Source organism: Drosophila ananassae, chromosome 3L, assembly GCF_017639315.1.
Source record: "Drosophila ananassae strain 14024-0371.13 chromosome 3L, ASM1763931v2, whole genome shotgun sequence".
Classification (NCBI taxonomy): Eukaryota; Metazoa; Arthropoda; class Insecta; order Diptera; family Drosophilidae; genus Drosophila; species Drosophila ananassae.
This window is the reverse complement of record NC_057929.1, coordinates 14,071,804-14,099,772: the sequence shown is the minus strand read 5'-3', so window position 1 is coordinate 14,099,772 and position 27,969 is coordinate 14,071,804. Positions and strand designations below refer to the sequence as shown.

Here is a 27,969-nt window from a genome sequence, read left to right as displayed (position 1 = left end):
CAATATTATTTTTGTTGGTATATACTAAGCTGATTGCAGTATTTTATCGAAATATCGATTACTCTGTCGATGTATCCCCACCTCTAGGCGGCGTCGCGCGCGGATCTCCTCACTTTTTTCAGACAAAATAAACAAATAGTTCTCGGACGGGAAGCCAATAAGTGTAATGAATAGTAATTAAGCGGGCGACGTGCGCGAGCCACCACTCTCCAACTCAGCAAAATAAAATAATCCGCCCAACGCGTTGAATTATGTTTGATTCGTCCAACCAAGTAAGTGGCCCGCTGGGCGTCCAAAATAAGTGAATTTTTTAGTGGCTATAAATAAAACAGACTGTGCATTGCTATTTCGGCTGGGCGTCGCTATCTTTATGTCAACTGGCGGGCGCTAAACGCCCGAGTATCAAGTGCAATTTTCCTTTTCCCACCGACTGGCTGCTTGGCGATTACGAAAGCCAAAAAATTAAAAAGGGGTGGCGGTGAGTGGGCTGTGGGTGGTGGGCGATGGGCGGTGGGTAGCGGTCGCCCCACACTTTGCATACAATAAGCTTAGAACCTCAACGAAGGCGAATTGCGTGCGAAGTGCTCAGTGTGTTTGTTTTTGTGTATCTGTATCTGTAGCCCCGTATCCGTGGTCGTATCTGTATCTGTGTTTATGTTCGGCTTCGTTTTCGTGTTCAATGCTATTGATTTGTTCCGTTTCAGTTCCTTAGCCGGTGGAAATAATGTCTCGAAGAGTGAATCATCGGCTGTCGGATCAATAAAATTCATTTGGCACTTCCTTTTGGCGTTAGATCGGTTGATAAGAAAATGATAAGGAGATACAAACACACACACACACTCTCAGAAGCAAGAATACAAGGCAGTGTTACGCCCCTTCGAGTGCCATCTGCAGTGGAATGCACTGAGAAATATACTTTAGGAATGTGTGACTTTTATTTATCTAGAAATAAAGTCACAAGGGCGGTGTCTTTAATCACGAAAACTCACTCCATCAGTATTTAATTATTCATATTTGTTTGTTCAGGAATTAAAATGAATAATGGGTGCAGAAACCGCATATCTTTTTTTAAATGATTTATATAAATTTTGTATTCCTATCCCAGTCCAGAATATCCTCTTTAAACAGGATATTCTTTCCGTGTGGCCCAACAGGATGTGCGACAGATGTTTTCGTCTGAACTGTAGAGATGCTGAGTTTCAAGGTTTCTCCTTTTTCCTCTTCAGTTTCTCCGACCATCTTTCCAATTGCCTTTGTTCCTGGCTTGAGTTTTAAGTACAGCCACTCGAACCAGAAATTGGGTAAGTGGCTCACTCCTAGGCTCTGGCTGGATGCTCACCAACTGACCCACTTAGATGGCTCACATGTGGCTCACAATACATGTATGGCTTGTAAGCTTTAGAACAAATACAAAACACGATAATAGACAAGACGCAGTTTGAGAAGAAAGACGAAACCCCAGCTCAACGGCGTGTGGCCTCACTTACTTTGCTTTGTTTTTATTAAATACTCTTCGAGAGGGTCTAGTCACTTTGGGGATTAAAACAAAAGAATGTTTCTTTGAAAAAATATACAAAAAACAAACAATTTTCTAGCAAGAATACACATAGAAGTAGTCTTTAATCTTTTTTAAAAAGTATCTGAAACTTCGGCTTGCCAATGTATCTCAAGCCTTGTTTTCTTGGCAGTTTCTCTCGCTGTTGGCCACCGTAATTACATGTATTTATTCCGACATCCGACATGTGTGTGCAAAATAGTTGGACGATTGTTGATAACGCCCCTCGGTTCTCAATGGAAGATTAGTCTAATGTTTTCCCATTCGAACTGAGAACCGAGAGGCCTCCCAGTTTCCATTCCACATACTATACGCTGAAGGTTAATCGAATGAAATGCAAAAAGTATTTCAATTTTAATCTCAATCTCGTAAGGCGGTTAATGAACTTGACAACAGAAATAAGCAGAATTTATAAGCAAAACTGGCGAAGATCATCGCTGACAGCTGACCTTGTGAAATGATAATTTTGTAAATCCATTTTTAAATATACTTTTGCGCCAAAAGAAAGTTGCTCCAGAGATCTATGGCCGCCAGGGTCAGTTGGTGTCAGCGGAAAAGTTCAACTGGCAGGCCAGAGACTCTCTTGATGGCCAATCGCCATCACTTGTCATCACTGCGAATTCCAGAGCAACCCACACGCTCGCAGTCTGGCATAAAAAAGAATTTATCAATGGAAAACGCCAACACACAATAAGATACGGGAAAATATCTTTGAGGTTCTTCCTCGGATAAACCCACACACACCACACATCCGATTATCTAGAATCAGAATCGTGTGTACAGAATAGTATATTATTTAAATACAATTCCGCTGGACTGCCCGGCCGAGCTACGAAATGGCAAAGGCAATGTGTGATTTCCCCGAACTCTGCAGCTGTTTTGTTTGTTTTCTTTCAAGAAATTTATGTAAAAACAATAAACACACTGGTCTGGAAGCTGGCTGGGGGTGGCCACTGGCCACTGGCCGCTGGTAGTGGGCGGAGGCAGGAATCGCCTCCACAAACACGCATATCTGTTGTCCAGATCCCTGACCACGAAAACAAATTGGCTCATCAAAGTTTACAAATTCGCATTAAAGGAACGCTACGCTGTCTGGCCCGAATTATTTACATATCCCCCTGGGCTAACTTATGACCCGAAATCGCAACTTTATGGCCCATATCTCTCTCGCATGGGCCTGGTTAATTGTTTTTCCTTAATTGCATTTGATATCGCCATAAAAAGAATACTGGCCTGTCCGCCAATTGAAAAGAAATCCAGAGGAACAAAAAAATTGCACAGTCCAGCCACCAATATATATATTCCTATATATATTCCAAATAGTTCAAATAGTCAATAAAGTCCATTTGGCTGAAAAACTTGAGGCAGTCGTCTGGCATTTTGGAATATAATTTGTGTTTTCTGCCTTTTGTGTTGCTTTTGTTCCGCCCAATTTGTTTTCATTTAATCTATATATTCCTCAGCTATATCTCTGTATCTGACTCTGTGTATTTTTTTTGTAAATGCGCTACAATTGAATGGGGTTATTTGGAGGATACTGGAAGAGTATATACGGTAGGAATTCTCTCATGATTAGACTGAAATTTATCTCTCTCTCTATGAAAACAGAATGAAGACAATAGATGGCGGCGTTCATATCATTCCCAAGTGATTCCTTCCTCTTCCGTCTTTGGCTTATTTCATCCGACTATCGCCCACACGCCTTCAGCGCTCTGCCGTTTCAAAGTCGGATCATAATTTAATTTTCTCCGTCCGTCCAGTGTCCAGTGGCGCAAAATAATCGAAGGCAACCGCCGACAGAACCCCAATGACGAGTGTGTGTGTGTATCAGCCTTTGCTTTCAAATGATTATAACTTAATTGAAATTAATTAGTCGGGGTCAAGCCAGCCACTCAGTCAGTTGGTCAGTCTTGGAGAAATTTCTACGGCAACACGTGTTCTTAGTGCACTTTGGGAGCTCATCTGGATGGGATGCATCATAGAGATAGTTTTCTTCTCTATAAGACAGGGTTCATTGAACTGGGTCGAAACCTATTTGGGTTTTCTGGCCGGGTGACTTGTTTTGAAAACCAAACTTTCCGCTGACTGCCAGTGCAGCCGGGGTCGGTTTATCAGCCACCAGAGTTGCACCCCCGAAAAGCCATTTGACCACTCGAACGCTACCATAAAAGAGCAGGGCCGGGTCTCCTCGTCCCGCTCGTGACTCATTGGAAATCGAGCAGCGAAGCGTGCCAGAAGCTTCGCCTCAGCTTGCCACCAGTTTTCGTTTCATTTTTTCTGCCGCTTTTTTTTTCGGTTTTACTGCCTGCCGTTCGTGCAACACAAAAGCCACAATGCAGAACAGAGGAAAACAAACTCGGTTTCAGTCAACAAAAAGACTCTGCCCAGTGCGCGGAACACTAAAAGCCGAAACTTTATCACAAAACCTAACCCGATCTCCGTTCATTGCAGTTTTAAAGAGAGCTGGTCGAAGTCCACAGTAGCAGTCGGCCGGAGAAGTTGGTTGCCATGATGCGATACTCGGAAATCTCACGCGACTTGTCTACGGATAATCTTCGCTACTCAGAGGTGAGTTTCAGATACCATTCTTTAATAGAAACCAAATAAAAACATAGTTTTCATTCCCATAGCTAAGTCGAAAGCCCACCACGGATTATAATGGGTGTGCTGGGCAGGCTTACGCCTCGGCCCAGTTCAAGCAGAGCTCTCCTTCGTCGCAGACACTCCAGAGTCAGCAGCCTCGCCCCACAAAACAACGCAGTCCCAACCCCAATGGAAATGCCCACACCCTGGCATGCTTGCGCCAGGAGAAGGCCCAGAAGGATAACCAAATGGAACCGCCAGCGACGCAACAGGCCAGTAAGACCCTTAACATAAAGAGCACGCGCCGCAAGAACTCCATTGGCTGCCTGAACAGCTTCTCCTCTTCGCCAGACTCGCCGGGCTGCTACTACAGCATAGCGTAAGTTACATTCTTATACTTTTTACTTATGAAACTAAACCAAATACTTTATTTTAGAGCCTCGGCAGCACCGCCGTCCAAGTCGCAAAGTCTGCCGGCCCATGCGTCCATCAAACAGTTGGACGCGGTTATCCTGAGCGCATTACGTGTACCCGCCGATGTCTTGGCCAATCAGATCACCCTGCTGGACTTTCCCGTTTTCGCGATGATCCAGCCGGATGAGCTGAGCAGTTGTGCCTGGACGAAGAAGGACAAGCACGTCAATACACCGAACATTGTGGCATTTACCAAGCGATTCAATCACACGAGCTTCTGGACAGTCCAGGAGATTCTAAATGGCGAACAGCCTAAGCAGCGAGCTGAAATAATGACACATTTTATTAAGGTAAGTTATATTTTTTATAAAATTTTTATAAAACTAATGAAATCTCTTTGAAAAGGTGGCCAAAAAACTGCACGAGCTTAACAATCTGCACTCGCTGTTCGCCATCATTTCGGCCATGCAGAGTGCCAGTATCTATCGCTTGAAAAAGACCTGGTCTTGTCTGTCGAAGAAGGATCGCCAGTCCTTTGACCGACTGAGCGATATATTTAGCGAGCAGGACAACTGGTCCAATCTGCGCTCCTACCTGGAGAGCCTGCGCCTGCCCTGCATTCCCTACCTGGGACTTTTTCTCACCGATCTGATCTACATCGATCTGGCGCATCCCCACAAGGGCGGCTTGGAGCCAGAGCAGCGCCGGAACAAAATGAATAATATCTTGCGGGTCATTTCCAACTACCAACAGTCGGATTACAGGCATCTGCTGAAGCACGAGGCCACCCAGAAGTATCTCACGTCCATCAGATACATTGAAGAGTTGCAGAACATTTTTGTGGAAGATCAGTACCAGTAAGAAGGCTAAGAAGAATATAGAATTCTTTAACCTCATATTTTATTGCTTTTTTTAGACGCTCACTCAACCTGGAACCTGCCCCACCCTCTGGCCCGAGCTCATCGTCATGCAGCTCGAAGGAGTCCTTCAACGTGGAAACTGTCACGCCGGCCCTGGGCTGTTTGAATCTCTCGCCCGCCAAAACCATCGGCTCCATGCGCCTGGCCAGCGGCACCAAGTTCGTGCCTGGCCATCGCAAGTGCCGTAGTCTGGGCACCAAGTAAGTTATGATCTAGTCCCTGCGCCACCCATTGGGTTTCCTTTTTTGACCACCTCTCTACTCCGCCTCCACATCCACGAACTCCACCTCTGCCACCTCAAATCACTGCGCAATAATTGGTAAAAATGTGTACACCGGGTCCTTATTAATCGTTATAAACTCGTCTCGTTTGATCTATGCCTTTCACCCAACCGTTTTGCTTTGGCTTTTGCTTTCGTTTTGTGTGTGTTCGTAAATTTGAATGCGACGAAGATTCCGCAGCAGCAGCCTGCCGCGAAACTTTGCCCAGAAGTGCCAGTGCTGCATCGTGATGATAGCTCCTGGCATTGGCACCATCTCCAACAAGCGTTGCCGATGCCGTCGGTGAGTCCCAGAGTCCCGTAGCTACGATATGTGTGTAATGCTAGCCCGATACCGATACTGATCTGATCTGATGGCTTATTTTCATTTCATAATTTTCAAGTAATCAGTTATTCGTCTCATAATTTCATGTTTTGTTTGCACGGACCCGACTTCAAAATGCTTTGTACGAAAAACACATGGAACAAACCTCCACACCCTATTTCGTATCATCTTCTGTTTGGGGTTTCATTTTGTTAATATGAAATTCACACACATCCTCTCCAAAGACATGAACTAAAAGGCTCTGTCCTGCTCGACACATACACACGCAGTTCGTCCTCGTTTGCTTTTTGCAATTTCATTTCTTCTCATTTACTGTAGAACAGCATGATTGTTGCCCCGATCTTGGTTTTGATGGACTTTACTAATCTTGAGTGATTTCTTGCAGCATCTTTGGGAAGCCCCATAATCACGTCGATGGACAGCCCCACCATCTTCACTTGGAGCACGAAGGTGGTCAGCAGTCGCAGCGCCATCACCTGCTGGACGACTCGGTCCTGGAGCACAGCGACGCCCTCTCCCAGGCGGACCTCACCTCGCTGGAGAGCGCCGAAGGCATCATGTGCGACTTCAGCGGCAGCGACTGTGACCTGATGTCGCCGGAGGCAGCGGCCGCCATGCAGGGATGTGTCCGGAGGAAAACCGTCCAGAAGGAGGGCCGGAAACCGGCGGTGGCCTCTTGGCAGCGCTACTGGCTGCAGATCTGGGCCAACTCGCTGGTCTACTTCCCGCCGAAATCCTTCAAGGGCAGCGAGCGGAACGACTTCAAGCGGGAGCCGTGCAAAGTGTGTCCCCTGGACGGATGGTATGCCCATGTCAGCGACAACTCCAAGCATAAAAACACCTTTGAGCTGTGCCACCGATCCCTGGGCACGGTCTACCGCTTCCGGACGGACAGTCCCCAGATGTCGCACCTCTGGTCGAACGCCATCTGCAAACTGGCCAACTTGCGGGCGCCCAAGCCCCTGCCGGCCAACCTAATGTCCTTCGAGTGATCCGGCAGGAGGATATAAGTTTAAGGAAACAGGAACTCGAATCTATTGTACTCATCATTGTAGCCTAGAAGCCCTAGTTTAGTTAGCTTGTCCCTGGAAATAAGCACAGCCAAAAAAAAAGAGAACAAAACCACCCACCAAACCACTCACTCAGTCACCCCCTCCCTGGAACGAGGCAACCACAGAACATTCCCAAAAACCACAACGAACGAACAAATTGCAGCTTGCATCTAAATGAATCGATTTCTTAATGGTATTTCAAAAGACTGACACCGACAGAGAACACGAAGTGGAAAATAAGCGGAGGAACCGTAGCGGAAAGAAGCCACACACAATCATTCGAAAACAACGCAACAGCCCTGTTTCAAAATTCACTAATATACAATCAATAGCAGTTTTTAAACAAAACAAAAAAGAAGTATGAAACACAAAGGGCTGACTTATTGTTTCTGTGCTGTCATTTATATTGTATTTGTCATTTATATCTTTAATCTTAAGTCAATTACTCGGACATTTAATCAACTTAATTGTGCGCTAATCGTGCCATATTAGTTCTAAATTTGTGTTCACACAACGACAGTTGGAAACCGAACGAATAACTTTGTAACAAAGAATCAAAAAGCAACCGAACTTTCTACGCGTAACTAAGGGCTTTAATATTGTATCGCTATCACTATATCACGATCAACATTTGTTAATCCGTATATCTGCCTTAAGTTGATGCACCCTAGACATTAATAAGAAACATAAAACTATAAACTAAACGTATCCAATAAGATGCATGCGTGAATTGTAGGAAACGAAACTAATGTTAGTTTTTTGTATTTATTCCGTGTTGAGATGGCCGATGGCCTCATGAATTGTAACTCTTAGGCTTTGTCACACATACAGATTTTCATTTGCAGCGTTTTAACGTTAGTTTTTAGAAAGAAATGCAACAAAAAACACATAAAATTAAACAACAAAAAAATGAACGAAAGAAATGTTTGTTATATAAATGGTATCTAGGGCTATTTACAACCGAATCAGATCGTGCAGAGCGCTGGAAATTTGCAATTCATTCGCACCGGCTGACGCACTGAATCCCAATTAGGGAGCTGGAGGCTTTTAAAACCATGAAGATTGGTTAATGGCGCCGCCAGTCGATTGCGAAACATGAAAGGGGCGAAAAGCGGTGACAGGATGGAGCTCGATGGACGGATTAGCATTAGGCCCCTGCTGATTTTGGCATTTCTGTTGATTTTCTACATCAGCGCCGGCCTGGGCGGCAAGACCACGACCATGTGAGAGGATTGCACAACCTTCGTCCACTGGACCCCTTTCACTAATCTTCCCCAACTCCTTTCTCCTTCTCGTTTCTCGGCAAACAGCGTTAGGCACACAGACACCCTGGATCCGCATGCGGACGGCTTTTGGGCGAACAAGACCACTTGGAATGCTCGGTGGGTGAAGTACTGGAGGACCAAGAGGGTTTACGAACCGGTGTGGAAAAAGGTCTGGACACCCACCATCCACAATGAGTGGGTGCCCCTGCCCAATGCCCCCAACGAGTGGGAGGCGGAAAAGGGCCACTCCTCCTAAAGACTGAATGTAGTTTTAAATTTTTAGTTATTTACTTTTATTTTGTATTCACTTTCGGCTGGTAATTAAAGTCTAGAGATAATTTAAAGTGGCGCCAAGGCAAATGGAAGAGAGTGGATGGATGGCCTTATGAGCTAGCGACTGGTTTACGACTATTTACAAGGAGCTGGAAACTGGCCATTCGGGGTGATGTAATGCCAGTTCAGAGATGCAATGGCGATGCCTCCTACGCGCCGGGAAACTTGAACGACTGCGAGGTGGCTGCTGCGGGAGCAGCTACTGGGGACTTGGCCGCCTCCAGCGACTTGGCCTGGAAATCGGCACTGGCCACAGGCTGCAGTAGGGTTGGCTTTCCGGCGGCATTAGTGTCATCTCGTTTCCATACCACCTTGTCCTTGCCTGCCGCGGCAGCCGTATCCTTTCGGTCCCAATCCCAGCCATGCTCGTGGTGGTGATGATGATGATCGGGCGAGGGGAACCACTCGGATATGACCACTGGCTTCCAGATCTTCTTCCAGCCAGGCACCCAGATCTCCTTCCAGCCGGGCACCCAGATCTGTTTCCATGCCTCCTTCCATTCCTGAAGAAGTAATAAAATTATTTATTAACTTTTATGATGGGAAAGTATATTATTTTTAACTCACCAATTTGTCAGTCCAGATCTCTTTCTTGGCTGGTTTCCAGTACTGCTTCCAGGCCTCCTTCCATTCCAGTTTCTTCTCGGGCACCCAGATTTGCTTCTTGGCTGGCTTCCAGATCTTTTTCCAGTGCGACTTCCAGACTACTTTCTATGGTTAGAAAGATAAATAATATAAGTTATAGATTACGAACTCTGGCATTTTAGTTTCTACTGACCTTCTTCCACAGATCGTGGCTGGTATATTCCCAGCCATCGTGATCCTTACCCAGGTATTTCTCTCCAGGAATACCAACCTAAAAAAGGATTTGTTTAATATATTAATTTTTAAATAAATAGTATATATTATGACCCATACCTTGACTAGTTCCGGTGTCCAGATTTGCTTGTAATCGGGAACTTGAATATCCTTCCAGGCTGGCACTAAGATTTCTTTCCAGTGTGGCACCCAGATTTGCTTCCAAGCTGGGACCTGGATTTCCTTCCAACCAGGTACTTTAACCCAATGAGGTTTCCAGATCTGCAAAGTTAATAAAAAGTTTGGAATATTTTTCATAATCTTTACCGAAAGGGTGTTACCTTCTTCCAGGATGGATTCCATATCTGTTTCTTGGCCGGATTCCAGATCTTCTTCCAGCCCTCCTTCCAGGTGACCTTCTTCTTCCAATAGCCTGGATCATGGTGGTGCTCGTGGTGCTCAATGTGCTCGTGTACGTGATGCTCGTGGATAAGGGCATCGGAGAGTCCCAGATCGATCCTCTGCTGGGCGACGGACTTACTGTCCACCTGAGAGCCGGCTGGCTGCTGATCCGCCACAGCCTTCGAGTGGCTGCCAACGATGGCCAAGGAGAGCACACCGAGCAGACCCAACTACACGAGAGATAAGAAAAAACAAACAGAAACAGTAGCAGTGAGTTGCTGATAAAATCAAAAGACTTAGGAAACAAACTCGAGCATGAAGAAAGCTTGTTCGAATCGAATTCGCAACCGTGCCATGTTAATGAATTCCATATTCTCCCACAAGAAAGGTGAGTGACTGGAAACGAGTTTTAAGTGGGTCACAGTCTGTCATTGTACGAGAGAAATGTTTCATAATCGCCGTGTTGTTTATAATTCCGTACAATGCCTGACCTGGGTCAAGACCTAGCCAGATGACACACACACTAGTAACGTCGCTGGGGCAAAGACATTTTAGGTTGCGCCCCTCTTTATTTGGTCAATTTGTTTTATTATGTAAATGCGTCTTATATTGTTAAGATAAATATGGAACTGCCTGGATCCGTGTTGCAAGATAGCTCTACTCTGTATTTGGAGAATCCAACAAGGTCGCAGCAACGCCTCTGTGATTTCGCAAAATGGATACAATTTCAATTTCAAAAGCCCACGATCTAATCCCAATCAATTGGCGCATAAATGTCAACGAGAGACCGATTATGAAATGTAAATTAGCACCAGCAAAAAAATTATCTCATCGCCCCAGCCCATGGATAGTGCTAATTGTAGCAGATCGATCGTGTTGGATTACCTGCCGCCTCTCTGGTGGGCAGTGAAAGTGGCGGCGACTGGTTTGGTTTTCGCCTGCAGTTGGATCATCGGTCGTGAGGGAAAAGATCGCTCGTTTGAGCTCCGGCACTGCACCCCATGGATATACATATGTGGATATCCCGTGGTCGCTAATGAAACGATCGCGATTTTAATTGTTGACAATGCGACGGAGCAACAAAAGACGGAAGGGAATCTGCGGGCAGTCCGAGCTGAGCTTAAAACCAATAAAAACTGCATCGTGATGTTGACAACTAAAGGATGATTGGAGGAAAGTGTTTCAGCTTGGACCACCCTTTTTGCTGGCTTCAATTATGTGGAAGAAATATTAAAAAAAAAATCGGGAAACTAAACAAGACATGGGAGACATAGTCGCTCTATGATAAACTTTAACTTTAAAAATCCAACTATAGTATGACAAAAAAATGCAATTCATAATTCCAAATCGTAGACTTAGATCTTATCCAACAAAATGAACTGAAGCATAAATCCCTCCTAATCTCTTGCCACACAAAATTTGGCAACTTAGGCAGTTAAACTGGCAACTTTCTGCCCTGTTCCCATTAGTTCCACCATGGAGCCACCGCCCCCACCTGCTGTCAACTTAATTTCCATTTCGCGACACTTTCCGCTGGTGGGTCTTCAACTGTTAACTCTTTTTAATTACCACAAAATGCCGCTGGATCCTCATGGCTCCCGATTACAGCTGGTGAAGCGGTTAAGATATAGCACTATCTGTCTATGCACTATTTGACGTATTGGGTGTTGGGTTTTTTAAAATATCACACTTTAAGCCACTCTTGGGGTTTGGGTGGCTGTTATGTTACCACCACTTTGGCCACTTTCGTGGAATCGACTGTCGCACTGAAGATCGGCCACCTACGGTTAAATACACACGGCGCAGGTGCAGCCGGTCCGGCGAAATGAGAGCATGCTTCACCTCACTCTCCCTCTCTTTCTCTTTCTCTTTCTCTGGCTCCCTGGCAATGTCTCTAGTGAAAACGAGAGTGAGTTTCAAGCCAGACCTTGAATTCTCTGATAACGGTTTCATGTGTAAACAATGACGAAGCTTTTGCTCCAAAAGCTTCAAGCCGGCTTGGCTCTCTCTGTATTTTTAGTTGGTACACTGAAGAAAAACTAGTAGAACTTCAAGTAGAAATTATAATCAAACAAAATCTATCAGATACATCGAGATACATGATGATACTTTCTTATGTTAAGTATCTGAAGTACTAACTTGATTTATTTACTAAATGTTTATATTTCTTTCTCTGTACCTCTTTTTTTGGACCTGTAGACGTGACTTGGTCTGCAGGCTTCGCCAAATGTTGTAATCGCCTGCCAAGCTTATGGCCATAAATGTTATGGATCTCAAAAAAGCAAAAAAAGAGTTCAAAATCATCGAGTCTGCATTTAAGTAATGCAAATTAATAGCACGCAATGGGAAATCAACGAAACAAACAAACGAAATATATAAGCCACCGAAATAATACCAATATCGGCCTATTGCGTTTGTTTTCGGTTTTTTCTGATTATTGTTATTTACGAGTATATTTATGGGAATTCTTATTGTTCAATCGCCCGCTAAAGCGAAGGTCGTCACGTCTGATGGGCATAAGTGTAAGTTTTGATATGCCAGGTGGTGTCGCATTAATTAGATAGTTTTTAATGTAATTTATTGGTCATTCGAGGCCCAAATTCGGTTAAGGGCAATGCTCGTGGACGTGTCTATGGCTTAGAAAATCCATAATCCATTGCGATTTTGCATTTGCAACTCGGGTGTGTAATGTGGCAACACTTGGCCAAATAGCTGAAATCCATTAAAGACAATAGCCGCCATTTCTCATTTAATTTTCCGTTTCATTTCCTGCCACATTTTCAATGGGATCCGCAAAACCAAGACATGCGGAATACCTCTCTTTAAATGGTTCGATTCATATGGCCAAAAGCAAGTTAATTGCATGTTGATTTAATTTCGATTGAATGAGCAGGGGGAGTGGTGGTGTTCGAGGCATATGCCTCACCTGTTGGCCAGCTTATGGAGTTCCAGGTGCGTGTATATCTGGTCTGGTTCCGTTACACTTAGTGGGAAGTGAGCAGTCAATGGCAAATTGCATAATATTTAAAAGAAAATCCATAAAAAGCTTAGATACGACAGGTGTCTCTGGCGTCTGGCCTTTCCCAAAGTTCTCCCACAGCCGAAAATGCACTTTCTCTGCCCCGAAAATGCACTGTCTCCCTTAATATTTGGCCATAAATTCCCTCCTCTGACAACTAGTTCCACCCTCCGCACAAGGAAGTGCCAAACATGATTCACTGAATTCCTATTAATATTCATCAATCTGAGATAGATACGTTCGTATATAGAGTGGCCCGTGTGTCCCCTTTCAGGAAGTGGAGTGTCTGATGTAGCTCCACAGCCACAAAACTGGACTGAAATGCGTAACAACTTGCCCATGGCCATGCGTTCGGTTTAGACCAAGTCCTCCACTACCTACCTCCTCCTCCTTCTCCTCCTCCTCCTCCTCCTGCATGTAGTTTTCCTCCTTTGGCCATTACAAGCTGGGAGCTGCTACAAACTCCAAACTGCAGACTATGTTGAACCACTTTTACTTTTCCCCCGCTCCGTTTGGCCAACAGACTGATGTGAGGCTTTATTTATTTATTTATGCCTTTCATGATTATTCATCTTATCGTCGACGCTAATCGGTCAATGTGTGTAGAGACCCAAGGGTGTGTTGTTATTAGAAAATAGAGAAAATAGTAAAGTTTTTATATAAATTTAGCAGCTCTTCAAGAGAGCCCTAGGGGTCTTTTAAGATTCTTCCCAATCTCAAACCATTTTTATTTAAAGGTATAGGATCTATAGAAGTAAGTATTAACACATCCTAAGCAAACACTATCATTTCCCTCAGTGTAGCGCCAATCTGCAATTGGTTCCGGCAGGAAAATTAGAGCAACATTTGGCATGCATTTCCTTGCTCTCTCGGCCTGGCTGATTTGAATTGCCAAAACGATTGCCTCACCGATCGCAGATTGTCAGCTGTGAGTGGGTGTGGGTGTGAGTGTGGGCCACATAACTTTGTCAGCCCCATGGGGCGGAGGCGTGGCACTCGCCCACACAATAACACTGGAGTCGAGCAATCGCACATGATCGGCACACATGCCAATGAACTGACACCTTTTTTTTAATGTCGTCCTCTTACTTCCGATTGGGTGAGTTCGGCTTCCTGCTTGTCCACCGAAAAATAAACAAATGCCGCCAAGGAAGCTGGACGAATTGGTTTGACAAAACGCACCAAGAGATGTGGCTGTCACCGATCTTGTTACCATGTCCCAGCTATATATGGCCAATTGGCCCGCCTGTTTGGGCGCCGTAATTGGATGCTTCCCAATTGCTCAGAGTCTTGCTACAGTTTCCGCCCATTTCAGCAAACACCATGTTGAAAATAATATAAAATAAATAGGGGGATTTTATTTTCTTATAATAGCCATCGATTCCATAAACATTTTCTCTTGAAGGTCATCGGTAATGTGTTGAAAGCGTTTTCGTTACTGTGACAAATCAAAAGACTCAAGTCACGAACCTTGCATGCAATTCATCGCCATAACAAAGCAACTGCATGAATTATGTCTCTATTATGGCCCAGTGCCATTGGCGGCACTCCGATCTGTCATTTGCATATATAAATAGTCGATCGATCGGGCTTTCATTATAAAGATCGCATAATGAGACGCACTGGCGCCTTGGGTCACTATGGCAGTTGCGGAAATGCAGTTGGACAAAACTGGTTCACCCGAAGTTCACTGACCCAGCCGCAAAAGTTGGGCTTGAATTCAAAAAATTAAAAGTCATTGGAGTTGCCAAATAGTCATTGGAGATGCTATTAAAGAGACTTCAGCTGCGAAGGGAAGCAAAGATGTCGGATGAATAAAAAATAAAGTATTTGAAAGTTGTTTGGGATAATGCATGAATCCTTTAGGTAGCAGGTAAAAATAAATAAACAACCCGGAAACAGGCCTGATCTAGGGAGTCCCATTTCCAAGCGGACTCTTCAAACAAACTCCAAATATATAGATATTTGTCGGATTAGCTGCTAACTATCTGGATCAACGGAGATTGCGAGTGCCAGTAGCTGATTTACTTCACTCGGTCAGTTGCAGTCACGCTCGCCAATTGACTGGGACATGCAAAAAAATGAAACGCCGATCGCCGATTGCATAATTGTACAACTTTCTGGCACTGGCACTGGCGGTGGCGTTGGCGTTAACCAGCCGGCTTTGCCGTCACAGTCGGCAGAGTATCGACTCGACTCCAAAGATGTCGGGGAGCTCAAAAATCCACACACCATATGTGCCAATCAATTTCGTTTCCGTTCATCTGGCTGGATATCCAGTTTTCATCTGACAATATATAAAAATTCACTTGCCAGTGGAAAGATGATGGTTCAAAGAGGCGCCTGCCGACCCGAGCTGGAAAATCCGGTCGAGTTTTCCTTGTTGCGTCACAGTGTTCCAGACTAGGGAAAGTTTTTGAAATATTGGAAATCGTTTTTAAAAACTTGACTTACAAAAAGGGCTAAGAACTTTTAAATAACAAACAAACTTCTAATTAGATTTTTTTGGACAATATAGAAATGGTGACTTAACTATAAAATTAAAAAACATACCAAGAAATAAAATTTAAATTTTCTAATTAAAAGCAATTCCACATTTCAAAACATCTTTTATGAGCTTTATTTAAAAAAAAGTGGCTAAAATCTTAAGTTTAAAATCAGTAACCATAATTTAATTTATGTAATATATTTTAAAATTAAGATATTTTACAATAAATATAAAAGTAGCGACCTCTAACGTCTACACTTTTCAGCGTACAATTTAAAATCATAGATGACGCTAGTCGAAGCTCTTTCTGATTTCCTTAGATGGCGCCACTGCTTCAAAAAGCTTAAATCCATTAAAAACGTTTATTTTAGCTTAATTATATAAATAAAAAATATAAATGAATATCAAACTTATTCAATAAAAAACATATTTACAAGGAAATAAATGTAAAGCAAATATTCTTGTTTGAAAAATTACTTTGTGTTGTGCCAAAAGTGGGTCAACATCCGAAAGGCAAACAAATATTAAGCATTATAATAAACTGGATTTAGAGTGGTTTAGGGAAAACTGGAGTGGCTCCGGATGGCGTGTCCTGTTGCCCCTTGGGTATCGGATGGGGAGGAAGGCGAGGATTGGGTGTGTCCTGACCACTGTCGCCGCACTCGAGCGAAAAGTTCAACAGGCTGCCCCACTAAATCAACAAAAAAACAAAACCACAAACTGCCGATAAGCGCCGCAACATAAAGGGGTGGCCATCGCCGCTGTGGTACCTCCCGAAAACCCACAGCCATCCGGTGGACAGGAAGCCAACTGACCCGCATAGAACCAACTTTCCGACACACCAGCAAAACAAACAAATGGCTCACATTAAAATGAACGGCAGCGGAAATATTAGCGAAAATGTTGAAAATTTGTGTATGCCACAGGGATACCCAAGGAACAAGTTAGGAAAGGGGGTCCTGGAAAATACGATAGGCGGGGATGGGATGGAGAGGGAGAGGTCGACACTTAACAGGCTTCGTTTGTTGCTATTTGGCTAAACCAAACAAAAGGAGGTGGGGGTGTCCTTTTCCTCCGCCGAAAGGAGGAGGGTCCTTTCCAAGGGGGTTCCCCTAGCAGTCCGAAATGGATATGCGTTGACAACTGGCAGTCGACGTTGTTTTTGTTTCCATATCCTTGTTGTAGAGTCCTGGCTAATATATACACGATGAACATGCAAGCAAGGTGAGCACAAGGCACATAGAAAAATTAGGGGCCCATAAAGGAATTAAAGATTACAAAAATAAAACCAATTAAAATATTAAATATATATTCTATTTGCCAGACTACCTAATGATTACCATTTTTTATTGAAAAATATCTATATCCTTTTTCTCTGTGCATCCGATTATGGGGCGGTTTTTATTCTAACTGAAAAACTGTGTTCGAAATTAGCTTTTCTGGGGATGGGGAATTGGGCCAAAACTATGTCAACGTTTCGGGGACTAGGGCCTAAATTGCTGATGGCAAAAGAAGTAAGCAGGAGCTGCCCGGGTCGTTTAAATAAAACGATTCGCTCTACTGCCACCGGCATGCAATTTGACAGAATATCGCAGACATGACAGGGCCGAATCTACTTTCATAGATTTATCAATCGAAAATGAAAGATGGAATCAGCTTGTTAAGCCACTTATATTTCTATGTTTCGACTTTACAAAACCTATCAAATGATATATGAGGGAAGTAACAATTAAATCTTAAAAAAAGTATACTTTTTTCCCTAATTTTTCCAAAGGTAGAGGGTAGGGGTATTAGCAACTCCATTTGCAGGTTTCGAGCTCCGTGTGGTGGGCTTTGTTGATTTTAGTTTGTTTTGTTTTATTTTGTTTCATTTGCTCGTGCCGCATTTGGGTCTAGGGTAGTTAAAGTTTATCTACACTCATTTGCCGTGTTTGTTTTTTTCTACCCATAAACCTACTTTACTGGTTAAAAATACAAAAAAATCAACAAAAACTTCAAAAACAGTTTGCTGTCTTTTGTTTGTCCCGTCGATTTTTATTCAATTCCAGTTCATTCAGTAATTTATTTGTTCGGCCAGTTGCTAAAATCTTTTAATAGTTTTTCACACACACTCAAGAAACTCATTAAGAGATCCGAAAAAGAATTGTGAAACTAAGGACTACAGAATATGTATTTGAGAAAATCACGGAAAATATACAGTATTCACATAAATCAGTTGACATTTTTAATGACAAATTCTTTTTTTTTCTTTAGTCGAAACTAGTTGACAACTTTCCTCAAGGGGAAATGAAAAATGGAATGCGAAGGTTGCAAAAAATTTATTTCATAAAAAATGTTTTGAGTTTCCACAAAGGCATTAACTTAATTGCGGGTGAATCATCTACACAGAAAGAAAAATCAATTATTTACACTGTTTAAGATTCTGAATATTAACCCTGCCAAGGCTGATTACATTTTCAGCTGTTCCCCTGATAATTGATGGATCTGTAGCGAGGGCAGATCCAGAAGTCTGTAGACTCATCCCGCCCACACACACACCCCATGAAAACAGTCTCTATTTCTTGTTGGTTTGTTGTCTGAGCTCCTCAAAGTCTGTCTATTTTTGAAACAACAAACAAATTATGAGAATGAGAGTGAAAATGGGCGACAGAGATACAGGCGCACACGTTGGCCATAGACAGGGCCATATATATCGTACTATCTATAGATTGCCTAAGTATTTTGTGATTTTTCTTAATCATCATAAATTTGTGTGTTAGTTCCACCATCGAACAGAAACAGCAACAGAAACAGAACCAGCCAACAGAGAGCGAAAGACATTTGGCAGTTGGACAAGAACTTTCTCGGCGACGGAAACATCAATAAATTAGAAATGTTTAGCTCGACTTTAGGTGGGTGATCATCCCGAATGTTGGGGGAACTTATTGTCTACGCCTGGTATGATTTTATGTATGGCACAGGAATTCAAAATCGAATGTCTCACTCGGTTGTCTTTGGCCATAATTCGAGGCATTTAATGGCTGCCTTTGGCTTGACTTTCCCCTGGGGTGATTTTGGAAGTATTTCTGAGTTAGAGGGTTAAAATCATGGATGCTGCGCAGTCGTTGAATGGAAATTAGGATAAGGGATGTCCTTTTCAAAATGGCTTCCAATCATGGAGATTGTAAGTTAAATTTTAGGAATATACAATCACTTCTGCTTAATTTTTAACATAAATTATATCATTAACTTCATAACCTTCCACTATATATAGAAAACCTTTGTTTTTAAAGCACTTCTAAAATAGTTACTGTCACTTTACTGGTCATATGCACATGTAGGTCAACTTTTGGCCTGTAATTTCATATTCAGTGAACTCTGGCCGGGTGACAAAACGTACAACGTCATCGCCACCATCGGGAAACTAGCCAGCTATGTATAACTGTTTGGCTTTTTAGCCAACTGGACAGTACCCCGCCCTCAGTGAGTGATCCACCACCCGCTGCCAATTAACGTAATTAAATGATGCGTAGGGAGTCAACAAGCAGTTTGGAGTACATTGAATTAACAAAGACACGAACTCACTGATAAATTCACATTACACATACAGTGGAAACCACACCCCCAGGTCCTGTCTGCCATGGTGTGTATCTTATCCTTCTGCTTAATTAATTCGGGACATGGAACTAAACTATATAGTTGCCAGTTGCACTCGCCGTCGTTTAATGTTTCAATTGGGAGTTGGAGCCGGAAACGGCGAGGGGTAAGGGAATTGGATCTGGGATAGACTTCCCCGGAGTCTACCAATAATTGGAACCCAGTGAAGCTGCATAACAAAATTTGGAAACCCACAAAACGTTGACAACATTTTCTATCAGTGACAAGTAAAAAACCAAAAAGAAAGACTAATTTGGGGGGAAAAAAGTGTATGGTCGTACGTTACACTGGCGGTAACCAAATTTCCCAGAAAATTTGACAAAAAATTAAATAAATATTTGGTTTCTAGCTTTGATGCAGATTCGTGGATAATTGATTAACAAATCATTTGAGGTATTCCACTTAAGAATTGGATGATTATTGGCAAAGATATAGCCTTTGCTGGGGGCCATATTGTGCCTGCATGCACTTTTGAAGGAGATTTTCCAGAAAGTTTTATGAAAAATCTAAAAAATATTTTGTTCTCAGGTTTTGATGCAGATTGATGGAGAATCGATCCACAAATCGTTTAAGGTATTCCGCTCAAGAATCGGATGATTATTGGCAAAAATATATCCATAGCTGGAGGCCATATAGTGTCTTCATGCACTTTTGAAGGGGATCCCCCAGAAAATTTGATGAAAAATCTAAAAAATATTTTGTTCTCAGATTTTGTTTCGTTTAGGTATCGTTTAAATCGTTTAAGGTATTCCGCTCTAGATTCGGGTGATTATTGGCAAAGATAGGGCTATTGCGGAGAACCATATAATGTTTTCCATGCAAAAGTTTCTTTGCCAAAACCCTGAGTTTTGTTTAGAGTGACACCCATATGCGTAATTTCCCCAAGGACTCTCTCCAATGTAAAGGGGACTTCCATTTGCCATTTGACCTAAATTTTTGGCCACATTTGGCACGCCCGCACGAAAAGTAACCACAAATTATGCTAATCATGAGCCACTTGGCATCATCCTTTTAGCTAAGCTACCTTTAATTACTGTTATTTTATATTTGTTCTCTTTATGGAGTCCATATTTAATTTGTATAATATCATACAGACACACAGAAATGTTCATAGCTTCCAATATGTTTGTTTCTAAATTCCTATTTATTCTCTTAGAATTTAAGATATAAGCCCTTATTATTTTATTACATTTTAATAGCCATTTAATTTAGCTAATTGGCTTGAATTATTTGTTATTTATTGTTATATTTGCATAAAGTCATATTGACAGCACAAAATCATTGCCTACTTTCGGGCAATCAGCATACATTTACATATCCGCCATTTTTTTTGGTGCCAGCAGGGTCAACAACTCCTGTCAAGGCTGAAGAAAATTAGTGAGGACCTGGAATCAGAAAAAATATGCAAAAAAAACGCGCGACAAACTAAATAAATTCAAATGCGTTTTCGGTGGCCCCAAAAATTAATTACAGGCAATAACGTAATTCCTGCCAAGGGCCACCAGGCAAGAGCTGTGCTTTTTGTGGCCAAAACAGGGAGTGCGGTGGCAGGACAACCTTTTGATTTGCCAAAAAAAAAGGAGAGAAGAGGGAGCTGCTAAATCGAGGAAACGAAAAACGGCGACGCAGCGCTAAAGGAAATATAAATGCGACATACTTTCGGGGCAGGAAAAACAATTGCGTGTAACTGGGCGATTAACATGATATGCGGAAATTTTCTCGTATTGCAACACAATACAAGCAAATGCAAATATATGTGGCAAGGAGAGTGCGCAGGCGTTGAATCCGCCCCAAGGAAAAATACCGACACACACTCCAAAAACTTCATACCTTCTGTCCAAGCACTCGTCATCGTTTTTTTGCCTTTGGCTGGCTGGCTGGCTTACTGGCTGCTTTGGCAAATAAAATTATATTGCATGCGGAACTTGAACGAGTCCTTGGGCCTGATACCCTGAGACTTCGTGCCTGGACAGTTGGCAGGATGTCAGTCAGTCGCCGCAGATCCTCCTGACTGAACTGAACTCAGGAAACCCAAACACGGTGTGAATTACTCGATTTGAAAACATCTTGAGTTTTGTAATAATTATAGCCGAAATGGTATCTGACAAATTCCAAGCAAATTGCTGACAAATTATGTCACCCAGAACAAGCTCACCCGACCAGATAAATTTTGCCAGCGATTTTTCAAACATACTCTGTGCAAATCCCTCCTGTGACAATCACAATCACTTGCAAATAAACTAAAAATTAAGCTAAAATAACACAAAACAACAAATGAGACTTCGAGTCTAAAGGCAACACATACCAGCAACTAATCTATGCTAATAAATTGTCAACAAAAATAATTTCAACAAAAAACCAAATAGAAATAAAGCTAAAACCACTCAAGAAAAAACCACATTTTCCTGAATAGTTTTCGGCTGCAAAGAATTCCAGTTGGCCAAGAAGACGGAGGTGAGTAAAGTTTATATTATAAATAAATTTGACATTTTCTTGTTTCACTTTTAATTTCCCTCAACTATTAAAGCCAAGGCGTAGGTGTGATGAGTATTTGGTGTTTCTTTTTATATAAATTTTACTCATCCTTCGAGGGGTATGATGGGTAATGCCGAAAGTTGGAGATATTCTATAGAATTTCTAGTAGCATGGGTATTTTGGATGCCTGGCCACTTGAGTCACGAGCCTCCATCCTTAATTTTTGTTTTCATTTCATAAACACTAAAAACATTTATTATCAAGTCCCAAAAGTTTTATGTCTGCGTGTATTTTTAGAAGCCCAGAGAAACGAACTGTTTGCGGTTGGTAAGACATGCCACCAGGTGGGGCCAGGGGTGGGGGAAATTGGCCATTTGATAGCTTTCATCAAAAGCATTGTGCAATTTTATGAATCGTATAAAATTAATTACTCCTGGGATATAAATTTATTATACGATTGCCCGTTATGTGTATCCATATCAGTATCCGAATCTCTATTGCATCTATATTTATCGGTGGTCCATGACTAAATCAAATGTATATCGCAACGCCATAATCTCATTAGCCTTATCTGCGGCTGTATCTTTTTATCTGCAAGTCGCGTCTTCGACTTCGGTCCAACAGCTGTTGGCTCAAACCAAAAAAATAATCAAAAGCTAAAAAAAAGCGAACCGGTTTCCTTGGAGGCACCACCTATCCAGAGTCAGGTGTTTGTCAAGAATGCACGAACACAAAAATATTTTTACATAAAAGGCAAATCAAGAGCTATAATCGAATAAAATAAAACAGAAATCAAAAATACACAACAACCGAAAAAATAACGAAATGGAAAGAGAAACACTAATGTCAATAAATTAAGTCAACAAAAGTGACCAACGAAAGCGGTCCGCTATAAAAAAATAGGACCACTAATAGCAGTAGGGTGATAAAGGGGATAAATTGGGGGAATCGGGGTGATTGGGGGCTCCGAAGACTCTAGCTGATCTCAAAATCAGAACGGGTTTTTGTTTCTGTTTCTGTTTCTATTTCCCCCGCCTAACAATGAAAATTAAACCTCAATTTGGATTCAAACGGTTCGAATTCAGATTTTGTGCTCAATGTATCTGGTATCTGTATCTCATAGCTTTTCGGTGTTTCTTTCATTTACATTTTGGTCTGCGGTCTTTGGTCTCTGGTCTCTGGTCTATAGACTCTATAGTCTCTGGTCTGGTCTCTGGCACCTTTTTGTTGTCTGGCCCCCTTGGATTTCACCTGTATCAAAAGTTGTTTCTTTAATTTATTCTAATTGCTCTGACGCTGCCTAGATACGGTCTCCAGATACATTTCCAGCCAAGAAGCAGCAGCTGCAATCCAAGCTTGGGACAGGGACTGAGACAGGGACAAGTTACTTCCACCACTTGATTGCTAATTTGTCATATTTCTAATGAAAAACACCTGGCCATTCAAATGTCATTACCTACAATAAAATATAGTTCAATAAATATTGTACAAATATCCAAAAATTTCATTGGAAGTTGTAGAATTTTTTATTTATTTTTATTCTCACGTATAGAGGACACCTATTTGGGTTCCAATTTAAATAGCTTACGTTCAGGTATGGCGCATATTTTAATTGGTGTCGACAACAATTTATGGACATTTTTCGGTTATTTGTGTAGTTAGTTATTTATTATTTATTTATGGATGTGGCGTGCTTCAAGAGCACGTGCTGTTTGGTGATTTTAGGGCCCAAAAGAAGTATATCTTACAACTGACCCTGCCTTTTTGTCTCGAATTGTTAAAGAGCTAAAAATTATGTGTCTATGCTGGGTAAATTATTATGACTTTCACGCCCCGGGCTGGGGGGCTCAGAAAACAGAAAAACAGAAAACATTTACAACGTCACACGTAAATGATTAATAACTTGCATGGTCATAATTCTTTGGCCCCATGGACACACGGAAAAAGGCAAATATCCAACAGATACATAGTCACTAGTTAGTATAGTATTTTTATAACTTTTATTCTTTCGGTTATTATTGTTATTACAGTGGCGAGTGCAGCCAAGAAGCCAATGAACCGCACAACTGGTTGACAGCTGCAGTTATGGTTAGCAGCTACAGATACAGATACAAAGTAAAAGATACCAGATACATGTGTTCGTCTATAACTGTCAATTGTTATTATTATTGGCCCTGCCGTTCTACCATTCATCTATCTATGAGTGCGAGTATCTGAATAGAGTGCGGAGTATCTACCAGGCGGGGCCAGGCATTGTGAAAGTGAAAACCCACAAGTGTCCGCCGCAACCTCAGAGGCCCCAGAAACAAAATTAATACAAGTTGGAGCCACACATAATTGAGTTAGCCAAATGCCACATATTTTCGAAAGTTGCCGCGATTGCTCACATACGACCGACTGGCAGTCGTCTATATAGGCGATATAATGACGATCCCATTAAAGCATTAACTATTCATTTCATATTCCAATTGGATCATATGACAATTTGTGACAATCGGCTTAATCAATTCAGACAATTAGCACAGCGAACACACACACAACATGGAACTTTCTTCTTGGCCAGAAATACTTTGGCCAGATTCGGGGCCCACTCTCCGTCGTTGTGCCCAATCGTTTCGACCGGAGCCAATCCAATTTGAAATGGGGCTCAGGTTATGCCACCGACTCCAGCTCGAATGCAATTCAATTCAATTCAACTCAACTCGATTCAACTCAATTCGATTCAATATCGTTTTATTAAGCAACAAGTTCAGATGCTGCTTTGCATACGCAAGCCCAGCTCTTTAGCCTAAAATGCAATTTACTTTTTATGGCACTGCAATTGCATTGAATTGAATCTTAATTATAGTTTTGTCAGAATAGCCACCTCCTCTTCCTCCTCCTCCTCGCGTCCTAAACCGCTCAAGGGCCAAAAGTACTCTGCCAGGTTGTCGGCTTAGAATTGATTACACATTCAACTCATTTACCATAAAACAGAGTCAGGGGCCAGGAGTGTTTGGGGGCAGCCAAGGGTGCCCCGTTTCTTTGTTTATGTAAAACGCGTAGATTTGTATTCAAAACCTAAAAAAAAATCAAAAAAAAAACTGACCAAATGGGTCTGCATACGCAATTTATAACGCACACACATACGGAATGGAATTGAAATTTGTCTCAGTCTCCAGTCCAGGTCGATTCCCCAGGTTCCAGGTGCCCAGGTCTCCTTCTTTTGATTTCCAATCGACTAAAAGCCACAAAACCGAAATGCCCCAATGAATCAATGAGTAGTTCTTGAGAACTTATAGACTAAAAGACACTCTATAAAATAGAAACTACAAAAGGAGGCAACATTTTGATTTCCTTTTCAAGTTATATTTTCTAAAAAATTTATTAAAAATCTGAAACCCTACCTTACCCTAGTTTTTTTTATATATCGTCGCATATACCCCTTGACTACCAATATGTAGAGCATTCTCCCATTCCGTATGCAGAGTTTTGAAATGTATTTTAAAATACTGGGCCCCCAAAATAATTGATATGCCAAGAAAAAAAGGGAGAGGTGTGTACGTAGTACGTACACCACATATAGCAAATAGTTCATTGAAATGTTAAATGGTTTCGCGGTGATTTGAGTTGCATTAAAGCCTCGTTGCATTGAATTAGGCAAAAATAGGTGGAAAAAATAGAAAAAATAGAGAATAGAGTGCAAAGGTTCACTGGCAGCTTTCGCCGCACTGAACTCCACCTAAAATTCAAATGTGTCGTTGAGTTTCCTTTTCTAGTTTTTTAAGTTATTTTGTTGGCTTTTGGTTTTGTTACCCCCGGACACATTTTCCCCAGAATGTTATTCATACATTTTTGTGAGTTTGCCAACGGGCCAAAAAGGATGGAGAGACACAGAAGCCCCACCACTGAAAATCGTTGGAAACGAGTCACATTTCAAAATTGACACTTCAAACGTTGCGTTGCCAAGTTTTCTTTTTTTGGTCTAGGGTATGTCAGCTATGCCAACTGCATAGATATTTAAATTTTTAGTTCTGTAGTATGTGTGTGGTGTGTGTTTCGGTCTTAGGTCTGGGGAGGACAGCATCGAAAAAGACCCAAAACAATTAACGAGCAGATAAGCGGCAAAAGAGCCATTTGCTCTGTTGTCCCCATCGAACTACTTAAATGCTATAGTTTTTTTTTTTATTTTTTGTTCCTTCTACTTTTGCTTCTTGAAGAAAATCACAGCTAAAGTAGACTGTCGGCTGCCTGAGAGGAGGGGCCTGGGTGGGGGCAGCCAGTTCAATGACCAACTCTTGGGTCGCTTTCAGCTTTCATCAATGGTTGCGCTACATTGGCCACAAGGCAGATACAGATACAGCAGCGACAGTGACGCGACGCTCTGATAGATACAGATACATGCTCATCGGCCTCAGCGCCAGAGTCAGATTCAGATTCAGATTCGGATTCAGCTGCTGCCGTTTTTCTATGGCTGCAGGAGAAAAATGTCACACGCAGTCGCCACATTTAGTTCAATTGCATTACAAAAGGCAGGCAGCAGCAGAAGCATCATCAGCAACAGCAGCAGCAGCAGCGGTAGCAACACAGCCAAAGATACAGATGCAGATACATTTATAAAAAGATACATAGTAGCACGACCAAATCAAACTAAAAGCATTCAACTGCAAATCCAAAAGTAAGCAGCTATTTCAACTGTTGACATTCTATTGAAAAGTATTTCGGAAATTGTAACGCTGAAATGTATCTGCTCTCTCGCATTTCGCATCTCGCAGATCTCACATATTTGCAAATGTACCGACAGCGTCATCGACAACAACAATACAAATACCTTTCGTCTTGAATCATTCAGTTGGTGCGACTTGTATCTTGTCAGTGACTGAGATACTTTAGTACCTTTTCAACTTTGACGACATCTTGGCAATCCTCTTGGACAGGCTAATGTTTTTCAGTGACTCATCCGAGATGCCCAGAATAGATAGTTAGACTTTTGGCTTTCCAATGAGGGATAGGTTTACAAAATAGTTTAAAAATATAAAAGAGAATTAGTCAGAAATGTAGTCAGTCTTTGAATTATTATTCAAATGGAAAATATTCACAGTAGGTTTCTAAATGGGTTTTTAGTTGATGACTAATATAAATTTATTTCATAAATAGGCTAATAAAGCCTAACTTTCTTATCAAATAAATAATTTAAGTTTCCAAGAGCTTCCAATTCACAGGAAATAATATTATATTTCTCCCCCAAATAGTTCACTTATTTTACGACTACGACTGTCCTGTTTCTATGCAAAATATGAAAATCGATCATAAAAAATCGTAATTTTTTCTCGCTTATGGGGTAAGCTTTGGACTTACTTGTTAGCTTGTTTTGGTTTCTGCTCCACTTACGAAAAACATAAGCCCGGCCCCATAAATATGCGACCTTTGGCGACCTTTGCTTGGCAACAGCCGCAGTAAAAAGCAAACTAAATGCGAAAACAAACAACCGCCATAACATCCAACAGCAAGGAGTGCTTGGGGTTGCTTTATTTTATTTTTTATTTTTTGCATTTTTATTCTTTATTTTATTTTGTATTTTTTTTTTGCTGGCAAAGCAACTCAGTGCTGTTGGACTATCAATAAATTTCTTACATGGCATGGTAGGGACGGGGTGCTCCGTGCATATGTTACATATGCAACATTTAATTTGAATTTGTCTCTCCGCCGCCAGTCCGCAACGGAAGTTGTGGCAAAAGTTCACTCAAATGCATATGAGACGTGGTAAGTGGTAAAAAAAATAAAAAACCCATGCACAGACAAAAAATAAATGCCATGGATATGCAACAAACATGAATTGGCACAATTCACAGCTAATCCAATCAGCTGTGGCCGCGGAGAGCAATGTCCTGTCCAGTCTCTTCCGGTTCTCTAGGCCGGGCCAACAGCACCAAGGCAGCACCAAACACCTGCAAGTGGCTTGGGCCGGGTCCAGTCTCCATTTTGATCCTCCTTCCAACCCCCTGACTTGCCACAATCAAATACCATACCCTCCTTCCCTGCGATACCAATCTCGATGCCGTCTAGTCTTGGCCGGTTCCCCGGTGGCTGTTTCATTTGATTGTGAGCCCGTCAGGAGTGTATTAATTTCTGTATGTGCACAGCAGCAGTAGGACCTCGATAGCAGGGACTAAGATAAATAATAATAAAAAGGGTTAAGACTAATCCAAAAAATTAACTCTCCATCTTATCACAAACTCATAGATTTCAAGCCACAAAGTCCAAACCCCTTTTTGATTAGCTCATAAAATCAAGACATTTTATTTCTAAATTATTTCATAAATTTTCTTAAAACACCCAAGACTCCAAGCCCCCAAGTATCCCCTATAAATCAGATTTCCTGTACTGATGTTTGTGCAACAAGTTGTTGTTGCCACATCTCTTTTTTTCGTTTTCTTTTAATATG

The 27,969-nt window shown here is 41.9% G+C and overlaps 3 protein-coding genes across 4 annotated transcripts; 2 read left to right on the top strand and 1 right to left on the bottom strand.

The window, feature by feature from the left end:
* Window positions 1–46: 46 nt before the first annotated feature.
* LOC6494273 (ras-specific guanine nucleotide-releasing factor RalGPS1) lies at window positions 47–8,048 on the top strand. 2 transcript variants are annotated; one of them, XM_001960584.4, is made up of 8 exons: window positions 47–272; window positions 4,007–4,123; window positions 4,186–4,517; window positions 4,575–4,902; window positions 4,958–5,409; window positions 5,469–5,672; window positions 5,925–6,035; window positions 6,463–8,048. In XM_001960584.4, the coding sequence occupies exons 2-8, from the start codon at window positions 4,064–4,066 to the stop codon at window positions 7,067–7,069; spliced, it is 2,094 nt and encodes a 697-aa protein (XP_001960620.1). In that variant the 5' UTR covers window positions 47–272; window positions 4,007–4,063; the 3' UTR covers window positions 7,070–8,048. The 2 variants fall into 2 exon arrangements, with proteins under 2 accessions (XP_001960620.1, XP_014762705.1); XM_014907219.3 differs by lacking the exon at window positions 5,925–6,035 and having other exon boundaries at window positions 48–272.
* A 145-nt stretch (window positions 8,049–8,193) lies between these two features.
* Window positions 8,194–8,684, top strand: LOC6494275. The gene is made up of 2 exons (XM_001960583.4): window positions 8,194–8,352; window positions 8,440–8,684. Exons 1-2 carry the CDS (start codon window positions 8,225–8,227, stop codon window positions 8,648–8,650), a joined length of 339 nt encoding a protein of 112 aa, XP_001960619.2. The 5' UTR covers window positions 8,194–8,224; the 3' UTR covers window positions 8,651–8,684.
* A 20-nt stretch (window positions 8,685–8,704) lies between these two features.
* LOC6496287 lies at window positions 8,705–11,694 on the bottom strand. The gene is made up of 6 exons (XM_001960582.3): window positions 11,497–11,694; window positions 9,867–10,157; window positions 9,646–9,807; window positions 9,506–9,583; window positions 9,295–9,438; window positions 8,705–9,230 (listed from the first exon to the last, which is right to left on the bottom strand). The coding sequence occupies exons 1-6, from the start codon at window positions 11,518–11,520 to the stop codon at window positions 8,877–8,879; spliced, it is 1,053 nt and encodes a 350-aa protein (XP_001960618.2). The 5' UTR covers window positions 11,521–11,694; the 3' UTR covers window positions 8,705–8,876.
* Window positions 11,695–27,969: the final 16,275 nt, after the last annotated feature.

Coding starts and splice junctions, on each gene's coding strand:
- LOC6496287 (XM_001960582.3), bottom strand. CDS start 11,520: ATGAGGATCCAGCGGCATTTTGTG. Junction 10,158..11,496: donor GGATCCAGCGGCATTTTGTG/GTAATTAAAAAG, acceptor TCTCTCGTGTAG/TTGGGTCTGCTCGGTGTGCT. Junction 9,439..9,505: donor GCCACGATCTGTGGAAGAAG/GTCAGTAGAAAC, acceptor TTCTAACCATAG/AAAGTAGTCTGGAAGTCGCA.
- LOC6494273 (XM_001960584.4), top strand. CDS start 4,064: ATGATGCGATACTCGGAAATCTCACGCGACTTGTCTACGGATAATCTT. Junction 4,903..4,957: donor TAATGACACATTTTATTAAG/GTAAGTTATATT, acceptor CTCTTTGAAAAG/GTGGCCAAAAAACTGCACGA. Junction 6,036..6,462: donor AAGCGTTGCCGATGCCGTCG/GTGAGTCCCAGA, acceptor GATTTCTTGCAG/CATCTTTGGGAAGCCCCATA.
- LOC6494275 (XM_001960583.4), top strand. CDS start 8,225: ATGAAAGGGGCGAAAAGCGGTGACAGGATGGAGCTCGATGGACGGATT. Junction 8,353..8,439: donor GGCGGCAAGACCACGACCAT/GTGAGAGGATTG, acceptor CTCGGCAAACAG/CGTTAGGCACACAGACACCC.